The sequence below is a fragment of the Schistocerca nitens genome, chromosome 1, assembly GCF_023898315.1.
Source record: "Schistocerca nitens isolate TAMUIC-IGC-003100 chromosome 1, iqSchNite1.1, whole genome shotgun sequence".
In the NCBI taxonomy this organism is placed as follows: domain Eukaryota; kingdom Metazoa; phylum Arthropoda; class Insecta; order Orthoptera; family Acrididae; genus Schistocerca; species Schistocerca nitens.
In genome coordinates, this window is record NC_064614.1 from 632,229,704 (window position 1) to 632,245,595 (window position 15,892).

General features: G+C 44.2%; 1 protein-coding gene across 4 annotated transcripts in view; it reads right to left on the reverse strand.

Moving 5' to 3' along the window:
* The window catches only part of LOC126257893 (AMP deaminase 2), a 470,969-nt gene that overhangs the window by 117,577 nt on the left and 337,500 nt on the right, over positions 1-15,892 (reverse strand). For all 4 annotated transcript variants that reach the window (XM_049955599.1, XM_049955600.1, XM_049955601.1 and 1 more), the window contains one exon: positions 15,148-15,358. In XM_049955599.1, the coding sequence (XP_049811556.1) occupies positions 15,148-15,358 (211 nt within the window). The remainder of the gene's footprint in view (positions 1-15,147; positions 15,359-15,892) is intronic.

A 15,892-nucleotide genomic window follows, 5' to 3' on the forward strand; every position in this document is an offset into this window, starting at 1 on the left:
ATATCAGGCGACATCTGTAGACGGGCGTGTAACGGAGTAAAATAGGGGCACTCAATTAAAAGGTGTCTTACCGTCCACAGCTGAGAGCAGTGGGGACAGAGTGGGGGAGGATCGCCGCTTAAAAGATGTTGATGGCTAAAAAGACAGTGCCCTATCCGGAGTCTAGTTAATATTACCTCCTCCCGACGACGCGTTTGGGAGGAAGAGGTCCAAGCACAGGAACAGCTTTCACATCCCGCAATTTATTATGGGGAATTGTCGACCAATGTGCGTACAATAGAAGAACAACTCGACGACATAAAACGCTTCGTAGATCGGTGAAGGGAATCGACTGAATAGCTGGCCGAAGAAGAGAGACTGCAGCCTTAGCCGCTATATCGGCCGCCGCATTCCCACAGAGACCAGCATGTCCCGGGAGCCAGAGGAACGCCACCGAAACGCCCCCCAGGTGGAGCAAGCGCAGACAGTCCTGAATCCGGTGGACCAGAGGGTGGACAGGGTAAAGAGCTTGGAGACTGAGGAGAGAGCTGAGAGAATCTGAGCAAATAACATACTGTATCCGCTGATGGCGGCGGATGTAGTGGACAGCCTGGAGAACAGCGTAAAGCTCCACAGTATAAACCAAACACTGGTCGGGAAGCCGAAATTGATTTGGGGTGTCGCCAACAATATAGGCACTCCCTACACCTAACGATGTTTTCGAGCCATCAATGTAAATAAATGTGGCTTCATTCATTTGTGCACATAGAGCAGCAAATGCCCGATGATAAACAAGTGAAGGGGTACCATCCTTGGGAAATTGACAAAGGTCACGGAGCAGGCAGATCCGGGGACGGAGCCAAGGCGGTGCTGTACCCCAAGTTGTCTAGGTGGTTTTAGGAAAGTGGAAGGAAAGAAAATGGAGCAGTTGACAGAAGCGGACTCCCGGTGGTAGTAGGGAGGAAGGGTGACCTGCATACCCTACATCCAAGGAGGCGTCGAAAAAAATGTCATGGGCCAGATTAGCAGGCATGGAAGACAGATGGCTAGCATAACGACTTAGAAGGACTGCTCGCCGATTAGACAGCGGAGGTTCAGCAGTCTCAGCATAAAGGCTTTCCACAGGGCTGGTGTAAAAAGCTCCAGACACTAAACGTAATCCACGGTGTCGAGACGCCGAAGAATAGACAGCCGAGCAGAGGAGTAAACTATGCTTCCATAGTCCAATTTCGAGCGCACTAAGGCGCGATAGAGGCGGAGAAGGACCACTCGGTCCGCTCCCCAGGAGGTACCATTCAGGACACGGAGGGTGTTGAGGGATCGCAGACAGCGAGCCGAAAGATAGGAAACGTGGGAGGACCAGCACAGTTTTCTGTCAAACATAAGACCCAAGAATTTAGCGACGTCCGAAAACGGAAGGTTGACAGGTCCTAGATGTAAGGAGGGTGGAAGAAACTCCGTATGACGCCAAAAATTAACACAAACGGTCTTACTGGGAGAAAAGCGGAAGCCTGTTTCGATGCTCCAAGAGTGGAGGAGATCGAGACAGCCTTGAAGACGTCGTTCAAGAAGGCTGGTCCGTTGAGAGCTGTAGTAGATCATGAAATCGTCCACAAAGAGGGAGCCTGAGACATCGGGAAGGAGACAGTCCATAATTGGATTTATGGCCATGGCAAACAGTACAACACTTAGCATGGAGCCCTGGGGTACCCCGTTTTCTTGGAAGAAAGTACGAGAGAGAGTAGTGTTCACCCGCACTCTAAATGTGCGCTCTGCCATAAATTCACGAAGAAACAGTGGCAGCCGACCTCGAAAGCCCCAAGAGAACAGTATGCGGAGGATGCCTGTCCTCCAACAGGTATCGTACACTCTCTCCAGATCAAAAAATATTGCTACTGTTTGGCGTTTCCGGAGAAAATTGATCATGATTTAAGTGGGGAGAGCAACAAGATGGTCAACTGCAGAACGATGCTTTCAGAAACCGCATTGGGCAGGTGTTAAAAGACTGCGGGACTCCAGCCACCAAGCTAAACGGCAATTCACCATACGCTCCAAAACCTTACATACACTACTCGTGAGAGAAATGGGGCGATAGCTAGAGGGGAGATGTTTGTCCTTTCCAGGTTTCGGAACAGGAACGACGATAGCTTCCCGCCATCGTCTGGGAAAAGTACTGTCGGTCCAAATTCGATTATAGATGCGAAGGAGGTGACGCAGACTATGTGTCGATAAATGCAGCAACATTTGGATGTGGATACCATCCGGTCCTGGGGCGGAGGAGCGAGAAGAAGAGAGTGCATGTTGGAGTTCCCGCATGGAGAAAACAGTATTATAGCTTTCGCGATTTTGAGAGAAGAAAGCAAGAGGTTGCACTTCCGCTGCACGTTTCTTCGGGAGAAACGCTGGCGGATAATTTGAAGAGCTCGAAATCTCAGCAAAGTGTTTACCCAAGGAATTAGAAATTGCGACGGGGTCCACTAATGTATCATGCGCGACAGTGAGCCCAGAGACTGGGGAGAAACTAGGTGCGCCAGATAACCGTCAAATTCGACTCCAAACTTCCAAGGAGACAGTGAAGTTGTTAAATGAGCTAGTAAAGAATTTCCAGCTTGCCTTCTTGCTATCGCGGAACTGCTTATAGTGGATACAGTTGGCCAAAGTAGGATGGTGGTGGAAAACGCAAAGAGCATGTCGCTGTTCACGTATTGCATCACTGCATGCCTCGTTCCACCAAGGAACCGGGGGGTGCCGGGGTAATTCGGAGGTGCGTGGTATTGAACGTTCCGCAGCTGTAAGAATAACGTCGGCAAGATGTGTGACCTCATCGTTGATGCTAGGAAAGTGACGGTCATCGAATGTCGCTAGAGACGAAAAAAGTGTCCAATCGGCTTGGGCAAACTTCCAGCGTCACGGGCGCATATATGGCAGTTGAGGCTGCAGTCTAAGGACACATGGAAAGTGATCACTCGAATGTGTATCATCAAGGGTGAACCATTCGAAGCACCGAGCTAGCGGAACAGTACCAACCGAAAGGTCCAAATGAGAGAAATTTGTCGTGGAGGCAGACAAAAATGTAGGGAACCCAGTGTTGAGGCAAACTAGATCCGCTTGGTGGAAGACGTCTAGCAATAGTGAGCCACGTGGACAAGGATGTGGAGATCCCCAAAGCGGGTGGTGGGCATTGAAGTCCCCAACCAGCAAATAGGGGGGTGAAAGCTGACCAAGAAGATGAAGGAGATCAGCTCTTGCCATTGGTGTGGACTATGGAATGTATACAGTACAAAGAGAAAAGGTATATCCAGAAAGGGAAAGACGGACAGAGACAGCTTGGAAGGAGGTGGTTAAGGGGATCGGGTGATAATAGAGAGTATCATGGAGAAGAATCACGAGTCCACCATGGGCTGGAGTGCCTTCAACAGAGGGGAGATCAAATCGGACGGACTGAAAATGGGGGAGAACAAAGCGGTCATGGGGATGCAGCTTTGTTTCCTGAAGACAGAAGATGACCGGCGAGTAGGATCGTAAGAGGATCGACAATTCATCCCGATTGGCTCGAATGCCACGGATATTCCAGTGGATAATGGACATAGGCTAAACAGAAAATGGAGGAATGTGACTAAGGTTGCCGTCAACTCAATGACTGCTCATAGCTTGCGACCGACAGCATGGAATGGCATTCAGCCGAAGGCAGAAGATCCTGATCCATAGGTTGCTCAGGAGCAGCTCCTGCCACCAGCGATCGGCCGGTTGATCGGGTGCCAGCAGTGCGCCTCGGCGACACAGAAGACGGCCGAGGGCGATTTCCGCCAGGTGGTGCTGTAGATGGGACACACCTTGGCAGAGAAGGAGATGAACTGGGTTTCTTACTAGCCTTATTGGAAACATGTTTAGATGAAGGAGGAACCAATGGTTGTGAAGTTGGGGTACATAAAAAATCTTCACGAGTATGCTCTTTTTTCGAAGTCTTGGTGTCTGACTTGTGGGCTCGAGATTTAGCAGAACCCGATGAAGGCTGAGCCATATAGTGGGCAGGCGAAAGTGGTGAGGTTGAACGGGCGATCTTTGCGCTGGCTGATCTGACGACCATGGTACTAAAGGTGAGGTCGCAAGTCTGCATGACCGCCTCCTTTGTTGGCCGAGGAGAAGCAAGGACAGTGCTGTATTTTCCTGTCTGAGGCACGGCGGGCTGTCGACTGGCGAATAATTTTCGAGCAGCAAAGGTCGACACCTTTTCCTTCACTCTGATTTCTTGGATGAGCTTTTCGTCTTTAAAAATGGGGCAATCTCTAGAGGAAGCAGCGTGGTCACCCATACAGTTGATGCAGCGAGGGGATGGAGGTGGACAAGCACCCTCATGGGCACCCTTGCCACACGTAACACATTTGGCCGGATTGGAACAGGACTGGCTGGTGTGATTGAACCGCTGACACCGATAGCAACGCATAGGGTTTGGGACATAAGGGCGAACGGAAATTATCTCATAGCCTGCTTTGATTTTCGATGGGAGTTGAACTTTGTCAAATGTCAAGAAGACAGTGCGGGTTGGAATGATGTTCGTGTCAACCCTTTTCATAACTATGTACAGCCGTTACGCCCTGGTCAGAAAGGTAGTGCTGAATTTCCTCATCAGACAATCCATCGAGGGAGCGTGTATAAACGACTCCACGCGAGGAATTTAAAGTACGGTGCGGTTCCACCCGGACAGGGAAGGTGTGTAGTAGTGAGGTACGCAGCAATTTTTGTGCCTGGAGGGCACTGACTGTTTCTAACAACAAGGTGCCATTCCGTAATCTGGAACAAGACTTTAAAGGACCTGCAATTGTGTCGACACCTTTCTGAATAATGAAAGGGTTGACCGTGGAGAAGTCTTGACCTTCGTCAGACCGAGAAACAACAAGGAACTGTGGCAACGATGGAAGAACTGTCTGTGGCTGAGACTCAGTGAACTTACGCTTGTGAGTGGACATAGTGGAAGGTGAGGAAACCATTGCAGAAGAATCCCCCATGATTACCGGCGTCTCTGATGGCGCGCTCCTCCCTTGTGGGGGCCCTCTCTGAGGGCACTCCCGCCTTAGGTGATTGTTCACACCTCAGGTCACACCTCCCGACAAATGGACGGAGGGACCAATCGGCACTTTCGGGAGGTATCAGCCCTCCCTGGGCCCGGCCGTTACCAGGGAGTATGTACGTGTCCTACCTGTCTACCCGGGGCAGGGAATTACGCGTTATCCCGTCACCGGCTATGCATAGAAATGCGTGCGTCGGCCTTCAGACACGCACAGGGAGGAAAAAAGAGAAAGGGAAAGGAAAGAAGAGGGGTCTCAAACGCCGCAGCGGAGAAAAGGGCAAAGAGAAGAGGTAAGGAAAAGAGAAGGACAGAAGAAGGATGAAGACTTACAAGTGGAGAAAGCAAAGAATTTGTTACTGTTTCGAGCATCCGTCTCCGGACGTAGGCACAAACCATACTCCCAGAGGGGGAGAAAGGGAAGGAAAGAGCCAGAGGTGAGGGGAGGGGGGGCGAAGACGGGGGATAGGGAAGGGTACGGAAAAGGAAGGTATGCAGCCCGGAAAGGAAGAAAGGCCACATTAGCTCGGGGTCCCGTGCTCGCTACGCACGTATCCACAAAAGAGTTGTGGACCCCCTGGGGGGGGGGGGGGGGGCAGCTGAAGTGAGTGGTATGAAGGGGAGAAGCCTTAGTAATGAGGTAGTAGGGAAGCGGCACACATGCTGAGCTGCACCCAGCCAGTGATGATGCATGAAATCTTAGTAAATAAACCATTTCATCTACTGAGACAAAAACATGTCCCCCCCAAAAAACTTCCCTGATATTTCCTGATTTTTCTGACACATTTGGAATTCCATGATATTCCCTGATTTCCAGAACCTGTGGCAAATCTAATAATGCAGATTCACTACTGTGGTTACCAGTGGGACCAATTCACAGTTCGACCAACAGGAGGCTCTCAGTTTTGCATTTGACGATCCCTAGCAGCAAATATTATTCAGTTTTCTGTTGATGGCACAGGAGGTCTGTTTTTGGCAGTCCAGATAGGGTGAACCAAGCCCACTATTTCAAGAGTGGAGTCAGTGTAGGATATGTTTTTCTCCTACGTGACCATCTTAATGTGGTACAAGGCATTTTCTTGCTTGCTTCAATGCAGCATCATGTCTGCTAGACAGTGATCAAGTGCGATACTGAAAACCCTGTGCAGGTTTGCGCAGCATGTGCACAGAAGCAGGCTGTGCCACCAAATTAATTTTCCCCTCAGCCAGTCCCAGAGAAATGTTGGGGCAGGGTGCACATTGACTTTTTGAGTCATTTTTTGGGAAAATGTAGTAGTTGGTAGTGGATGTGTTGTCCAGTTTCTGATATACTGCTAAACTGTCTTCCGTGACACTGACAGCTAATATTCATGCATCATCGATCATTTTTGCTATAAAGGACTGCCAAAGGACTCTCATATCCAATAAGTCTTGTACTGACAGCATCTGACTAGCACCCCATTTCACCCAACTTCTAACTCAAGTTGAACACTTCATGTCAACGTTCATGACCCAAATGAAGAAGTCAAAGTCTGCCTTGTCCAGCAGTAATTTGCTGTCTAGTTTTCTTATCACACTCTGGGTAACACTGGTCAACAGGTGTAGTCTGGCAGAACATTTGCACAGGTGCCAGCTGCATGGCCTGCGTGGATTTGGCTCACCCTCAGTTGCATGGCCCGGACCATAATGACACACTGCCTTTTCATCACAAGGTTTCCATTTGGGCCCAGTCTTTCAGTTGGCCGCAGAGGCAGCTGCCAGGTCTAGTGGTGGCCTACAAATGTTGGCATTTATTTGTGATGGATGTCAGTCAGAAGCAGCTAACCTGTCAGTCTGATCAGTTGGGTCTGCATTCTGTCGCACCCATCATCCTGCCATCTCCACACCAGCAGGATGATGGCGTCAGTTTCAGCAGTTTCCTAGGAAGAGCCCCCCTCCCCCCCCCTCGCCCCCCTCCCCCCCCCCCCCAACTGCAGCAGCATGAACACCTGCTGCCCTCTCCACTGCACCCTCCACCATCCTCCTATTGTCTGCAGAACAGGTAACTGGCGGCATTTGCTCCCACAACCCCTACTGTGGAGCCCACGAACATGGAAGCAGGGCCTTTCTTTGACAACTCACCCATAGATGAGCCCTTGCCTCCTCTGATGCAAGTGGAATCACCATTACACCTGCCTCCACAATCTTCTGCAACTCCAGAGGTGTCACCTGCATTGGCACTGCCTACTTCACGGACAGTTTTGCTGCTTGGGAATCTCGTGCCCTCTCCAGTTTAGAATGGAGATTGCAGCATTAACTCAGCCATTTGTGTCCATATGTGGCATTTTCAGAAAGGAGGGATTTAATATCCCTACCAGCAGATATCAATATGGGAGCAGATGAGGAGGAGTGGGTCTCGTGGGAAGGTAGTGTAACAAGCTATCTCAGGAGGCATGTGCAAGGTATTGTGTGAGCAATACATTTGACCCAGCTGTTTACCTGTTGGCACAATAGGCCAGAGGCACACTGATTTCAACTGCCTCAGACCTGGTCTTTGCCTAGCACAGTGCTCTGTTTCCACATGCTAGAGTTCAGCTGTTCATACTGGTTGCATTTTGTGTTTATGTCCAAGCCTGTTTCTATGAGGTGTTCAGACTCTCTGCTCCCCCTTAGACTGACTCTGAAGACAAGTTCCATACTTTCATCTGGGGTTCAGTTCCCCAGTTTTACTGTCAACTCACATTCAGCTGGTATAGTTACATTTGTGCCAACAGTGACAGTTCTGCGGTGCTGCCACCTACTGTACAGATACAAAAGTACCCTATTATAAAGTAATGTCTGTGAGGCAATCGCTTGTGGACAACAAAATTGCTGAAATGGACTAGCCTGCCCAGAGTCCTGCCCTAAACCCCCATGAAACACCATTGGAATGAGTAAGAAAGTCGCTTTCTCTACAGACCCCAGTGTCCAAATGCAGTGGCTTCCCTCATATCGGCTCTTGAGGAAGAACAGGCTGCCATTCCTCCAGAAACATTCAGACATCTCACTGGAAGTATCCTCAACAGTGTTTAAGCCATCATAAAGGCAATGGATACAAACCTCCATATTAATGTCCACTAATAGGCAACAGGACACTTTTGATCAGATAGTGTAGACAGAGTACACTGCCAAGACAGAATAAAAAGAAGGAAAAGGAAGAAAGGGTTATGACAACTAAATTAGATCTTACCCTATTACAGAAACAGAAGCAGTTACAGGATTTAAGTCAAAGAAGAGACTTTAAACAATATAACAGTATGTGGATACAAATGAAGACAAATTGCTGACATGCTGAGTAAGAATAACAATGCAGGAAGTTCAGATAAAAATCAAACCAGTGAATTCCTGTAGCACCTTTCCTGAACCATCTCCCTGTAGCAGTGAGTCTTCTTCCCTCTATGATATCTTTCAGCATTCTCCAAACATATTCTTCTTCCATTTTTTTCCATTCTATTCCCACTATGAATACTTGAGGTATTTAATATTTTAAATACGTACCTTTGCCCAAGAAGTAGCATCATCCTATCTATCCTTAGACAGTATAAACATTAATAAAAACTTTTTTGATGTGACATTTCAAGTGGATAAGGCACAACCTGCTCTGTGTATACTTGCACCTTTCTGTTTACGAGAGACTACAGTTAGAAGAGTTAGAGAGTATCCCACCAGTTCTGTTACAGCTACCTGTCAGTATCAGGAGATGCCATATGAGTGGTGAATAGTTTTATGACATAATTTTTCTTATGAACTGACAGTGTATTATGTTTAAAAGCAGTGCCTCCAATGATTAAGGGGGCTTGCTCTATTCCACTTCCACATCATGATGGATCAGAAAATTTAAGAAAATTAACCAAAGCCTTGATTACACTGCCGGTTCTGGTGATGATCTTGAAAAATGTGTTCAATGGAATCTCAGAGTAGCAAGAAAATGGTAGAAAAAGACTAATGTGTGCTACATCAACAAAATGTACCCTTAACTTGTCTGCAAATTTGAATGAAGATTCCTGTTTAATATCCCATCAATGATGAGGTCATTAGAGAAGAAGCAATTGCTCACACTGGGTAAGGATAAGGAAGGATGTGCACTGTACCCTTTCATAGAAAGGATCCTGCACTTCACTTTAAGGAGTTGAGAAAACCACAGAAAACATGACACTTTCTGTCCAGATGGGAGATTTGAACTGTGGTCTTCCTGAATATGATTCCAATGTCTTACCACTGTGCCAACTTGCATGGTTGCAAATTTGGTTCACTCCAACCTGTAATACCACATTACAAGGTGAAAGCTTTGTTCTTTATGTGTGTTATACTGTTTGACAGAAGATCAGCTGGCACATTGTATCAGAAGATACCAAGAATTTCTGAAGTGGTACTGGTTATTATATGAAAAAGTAATGTTCCAAACCATAAAACCTGTCACTATTACAAAGTCAGGCCTTCCAAGGTACAAAACGAAAACTATGTTTTTAAAGATGATGGAACACTAGCAAATATTTAAAAATACTTGTCTGCAAATGAGAGAAGGGTGGCGGTTTACTTCAGTACATGTGTTTGCTAACATGTGTAGTATTTTAAGCTTAAAAAAACATATATATGGAATACAGATTGTGGCAGTGTAATAAAAGTTACAATACTCATGTTTGTACACCTCCAAATGAGAGCACAAATGATTGAAACTGTAGAAAAAAAAGCAGCACACATTTTAAGCCTAAAAATTTCTATCCCTCTGTGAGCATGAGTTGTAAAGCAAGAATTAATTATGCACTCATTTTTTTAAACATCTCAAATTCCTCAACATCATATGTATTCAATACAGTGCTAATATTAAATATGCTTAGGGGATTTAAAAAATAAAAATAAAAAAGAAATATATGACTGGAAGTACTTCCAAGTTCCAGTCACCTATTTTTTGTATGTGGATAAATGAGTTTTCAGAAATTCCATTTTTATGGCTCTGAGCACTATGGGACTTAACATCTGTGGTCATAAGTCCCCTAGAACTTAGAACTACTTAAACCTAACTAACCTAAGGACATCACACACATCCATGCCCGAGGCAGGATTCAAACCTGCGACTGTAGCAGTCGCGCGGTTCCGGACTGAGCGCCTAGAACCGCTAGACCACCGCGGCCGGCTCCATTTTTATGTACCAGAGAATAAATGCAGCTCTGAAGGCACATGAATGACAATGGTGTTTAGTACAAGCATTCTACACATCATGAGCTAATAAAACTTAATTCCAGTTTCTATTACTGCTAAACAAACATACAATGAAAGTCAAAAAATGTTTTTCAAACTGCACTTAACTGTGACTTTTTCAGGTAAGATTAGTTACCCATACGAAATGTCTATTGTCTTTATGAACTCTTAGGTATAAGAGAGATGAGTACCCTACTGTCCTCAGAGATCAGATAATCTCTGCCATGGATTCAGACAGTGTTAAAATACATACATAGAGTACTGGAGTGGATAATGCAAGCCTCTGACAAGATGTTGCCTTTGCAGAAATTTTGTTACTTCACAGTTTTTTTTTTTTTGTTTTTTTTTTTAATACTTGCAGCTTGCTATCCACACAATCATAATTATACTGGTGTAAATTGCAGTTTTATTACTCATTAAAGAGGGAAGTGGTGAGGAAAGGAAGAGGCTTAAGTGAAAAAGGGGATCTGTTGTGATCTGGCAAATGATATGCAAACAGTGCACCACAAGAAAAAGTTATCTGAAATGAGAGAAGACATACCAGCAAGAAATGAAAGATACCAGAGTTGTTAAGTAACATAGTTCATCTAGTTAAGAGACTGCTCATTAACTCATACGAACCTGCTTGCTATCTTTCCATAAACTCTCACAGTGGACAATTGAGGATGGAATGTTACAATATTATGAAAAGGATAGTTGCTTCTCATCATATAGTGGAGATGCTGCGTCACAGATAGGCACAACAAAATGACTGTCAGAAAGTGAACTTTTGCCCCAGTTAAAGTGTTCAAAGAGGCAATTTCTTCATGACAAATTACTTCCAAATCACCTTACTTAAAACAATAGAAACCATTGGTACCACCAATGTATATCAGCAGCTCCAGTTTTCACAGAGACTGAATCAAGAAAAAGAAGTGTAAGTGTATAGTAATGAACATCTCCTAACTCTAACACCACCTCCTGTTGAGGATCCATTAAAAGGAATTCTTTCAAAAATTAAAATCTGCTGCATTGGCATATTAACCCTCTGACTGCTACAGACACCCTCTTTGCATTATGTATTGAGCATGGCTTTGTTGTTGGTGTACTGACTGCCATCTAATGTTGTTACCTGTTCTGAGATAGAACATTCCAGTCACTAAGAAATACTTAACTGACTTTTTTCTTTCTTTTTATTTATTTCTTTTTTTCAAATGATAGCATGTAAAGGGGCGCACATACTGTATGATAAATACTCAAAACTTTTTGATTCACCAAGATATGGCTGTCAGTTATCCACAGCAGTGAGAGGTTCAGTGGAAAAGGAGGCACAAAGATATTAAGGGAGATGATTAAGGAAAACCCAGGGGCCACATTTAAACACATCCTCAGCACCCAGAGAGTGGCAGAGCATGTCAAGTTAATTCATCATCATCAGTCAATGGGAAAGGCATTCCTGCAGGAAAAAGAGCGGTAGAATGGGATGAAACCTTGTTGTGGTATGTTAGGCAAGATCTAATAACTCTCAATATACAGATCTGGCCTTAAAAACCTAACCTTTGTGTCCATTTTCCAGCATTATGGACTATTTTAAATTGTCAGCATGATGCGACCAATATTAAATCTACAATAAGTAGTGCAACTCGTTTCATACCAGTTATTTACATCTTGGATGAGAACTATTATTTTCTTGACAGTTTACTGGATTTTTTACTATTATTCTTGTTTCCAGTAGCTTTTATTTCTTTTTCCATCTTGAAAGATGTTTTAGACTTTCCATATTTCAGATATTATGAACAGGAATCAATTTCCACAACAAATGTGACAAACACAGAATTTATTTAATTCTATTACAATCATGTAAACAGAATGTGCATTTCAAAAAAAGGCAAGCATTACACAACTGACAGATCAGATAGGGCAGAATGAATAAGATTGTGAGACAGATAAGAAAATTAAAACTTCTGGTGGGGGGGGAGGGGGAGGGAGGGAGAGAGAGAGAGAGAGAGAGAGAGAGAGAGAGAGGAGGGGACAGGGAGGAGGGGTATCATAACAGGACTTTTCTGTTTATGATATAAAAAAAAATATCCAGTAGAAAGTGATGTAAAAGCCAATCATTTGATTTGGTCTTCAGGTAGTCAGTATTTTCATTGAAAAAATAATGACATTAAAGAAAACAATGTGATAGACATCATAATGAATGATCTGCTGCATAGCAGGTTAGAATTAAGTGTAGGAATAAAATTTTGTTAAAACCAGCTTGGCCACCTTAGATGATGCTAAGTGGAACATCTCTGCCAGATACACAACAATGGCATAACCAATGACAACACTTAGGAGAACTAAAGTATAAACAGGGAGCTTATTGCCTCAGTGTGTGAGGGAGAGCATTGGAAACATACGATTCGGCACTTAGACAACAGTACAGAGCAGACAATGCTCTTCTGTAATGGGGATATATGTAGTAACTTCACCAAGGATGGCAAGAATGCCTTCAGGCTCCAAGCATAGCATAAACGAATGCTCTGAAGTTAAACATTAGACCAATAGGATCAGAAAATGGAAGCACATTCTGCCACCTGTAAGGGGAAATCGCATCATCAACTGCTATAAAGCCCTTGCCTTCCTTCCACTCACCCTCAGAGTTAGGCCATTCCATCTACATCCCCGATACCAATGAAGGTCAACTATACTAGTTGCATGATGTCCTGACAAATACAACAAAGGCTCTACGTCCATTGGTGCCTTGCAGTCCACTGCTGTGAGTCCTTAGCCATCTGGTTGTAGAGGGAACTTCAACTCTGCAAGCCGCTTTCCTGCCTGTCGCAATAGTGACTGACTGACGAAGAGGGCTGGGCCAATCTTCTGTGTACAAAGAACTGATCTGCCCATCTGCAAGCTGTTCAACTTGGGAGCAGGGCACCTGTGCTGGCACTCCTGGGCAGTACTGGCTGCATGGTAGGACTGCCTCTCAGGCTATCCTTCATGTCACTGCCATGTCTTTCACCTACACACCATCTCGACAACTGACAATAGTAGCATCCACATTTTTGGGTTTGAGCCTAAGCACAACATCACTCGACAAGAGCATTGACACTCCTACAGACACCCACAGCTATGTTGGACTGTAGTGACATGCTGGCCACCAGACCCTCTTATGACATGGTTGCAGGACTAACTGCTGATGACACCAAAGCCTTAACCTTCTACTTCCTTGCCAGGCGCTGATGCGCAACCCTGTGCATTCATGCATTGTGGGTTCAGCACAGCTGCTGATAGGCACCACTAGGAAGAAGACAGAGTGAGTATAGAACTCTCAGAAATAAATATCTGTTAACTGAATGATGTCTCATTAGCACCCCAGTGCTCCTAGGACTCCATCACCACACCTCCGCTTGTCTATCTTACACTCACTTAAAAGGCCTTATCTGGTAGGCCACTACAGATCGCCGTTAAGGTTCTGAAACATGCATACAACTAACTAACTAACTAACTAAGTACTCCCTTGTAGCTCAGAATCCTCTTCCTATCTCACCAATCCATTTCCAAGTTTCTCTGTGTGTTCCCCAAGTAAGGTAGTGCATTGGTTAAGGCATTAGATTTACAACTGCAGATTTAGGTCTTCTGTGGTTTCTCTAAATTGTTCCATACAAATGCAAGGATGGTTCCTTTGAGAAGGACACTGTTTATTTCTTTTCCTTTGCTTCACAAACCAAACTTGTACTCCGGTACTCCGTCTAAAATAGCCTTATTGTTGAACCCGATAATCTTTCTTTCCTTCCTTCCTTCCCTCTTCTAGATTACATCAAGCTAAATGATCTTAACCAACACATCTTATATTTTTAGTAGGTCATGTGTATAAATATTATATATAATTGTATAGACACAGTGGTAGCATAATAAAATAGTCACCTTTATACAGGGTGTTACAAAAAGGTACGGCCAAACTTTCAGGAATCATTCCTCACACACAAAGAAAGAAAATCTGTTATGTGGACATGTATCCGAAAACGCTTACTTTCCATGTTAGAGCTCATTTTATTACGTCTCTTCAAATCACATTAATCATGGAATGGAAACACACAGCAACAGAATGTACCAGCGTGACTTCAAACACTTTGTTACAAGAAATGTTCAAAATGTCCTCCGTTAGCGAGGATACATGCATCCACCCTCCGTCACATGGAATCCCTGACGCGCTGATGCAGCCCTGGAGAATGGCGTATTGTATCACAGCCATCCACAATACAAGCACGAAGAGTCTCTACATTTGGTACCGGGGTTACGTAGACAAGAGCTTTCAAACGCCCCCATAAATGAAAGTCAAGAGGGTTGAGGTCAGGAGAGCGTGGAGCCCATGGAATTGGTCCAACTGGCGGTGAATCGAGGAAGTACAGTACATACTGACGAAACTAAAATGAGCTCTAACATGGAAATTAAGCGTTTCCGGACACATGTCCACATAACATCTTTTCTTTATTTGTGTGTGAGGAATGTTTCCTGAAAGTTTGGCCGTACCTTTTTGTAACACCCTGTATACTTTCCAAGCACTAGTGGATAATCCTATTGTGAGAAGGCTCTGATGATTTACAAGCTAAGACCTAATCTCTCAGATTTTCTTTTCCATTTCAATATCAACATTCCCCATTTAATCTGTCAAGTGAGTACTGAAACACTTATTTATTAGTTGCTGTTTTTACACACCTATGCCTCAGAAGCTACTGCACACACTGACAGCTAAGTAACATCCGCTTAACTGCTATGGCACAGTCATTTGTGGACACAGCAACCAATAAATAAAATGAACAGTTCTCTACTGACGTGACAGATATAATGGGGGTTATTACTATTGGCAATATATTAAGAATACTTTTTATGCATATGTAAATAGTTTACTGTACAACTGTGATACCCGATAAGTAACTTACAGTGGTCCATCCGCAATCATTGCACAAAGGCGATTCATGTCAGCAACAAACTGAGCCAGTGTTTTGTATGGATATGGTAATGGATCTGTACACTCTGGATCACGAAAGACTTGAAACACACCATCCACTGGTTGGAAGAAGTACCCCTTTGATGGAGGAAAGTTGCATTTCCAAGGATCTCCTTTGCTTGCAGGTGCATGGACTGGATGGTCTATGTTAACAAAAAATTCTATTAAACGAAGCTCTGTAAGTTAAAAAACTAACATTTACTCACTAGTCAACAAACTACTAATAATTATTTAAGGACAAGGTATAAGAAATTTCATATAGGGGTGAAGCAAACAACAATATTACAAATATAAAGAAAGGAATGTGATATTTACTACTATCATCCAAACTGCTTGCTAAAACCAAAGAAGAAGGACGACTTACGGTTACAGATGGAACAGTTACAGGTCAATTAAGAGTATGTAAAGCATCTATTTCCAGCCCATTCATTGACTGAGTCTCTAATAAGCACTGTAGCTTCCATTAGCTCTGCTTTTTTTTAAATTTTTATTAAGTTTATTCTTTTACATGCAAAGCAACACCATACTCGTTCCAAATATGGAAATTCCTTTCTCAAATGTAATTATGTGTAATGCACACAAATTGATAAATCAGCCATTTACTGTCTGAGTCAGCCAACAGATAGAGGGCAATGTAGATTTCTATTTTAGAAATTACTCTACTATTGATTTAATCT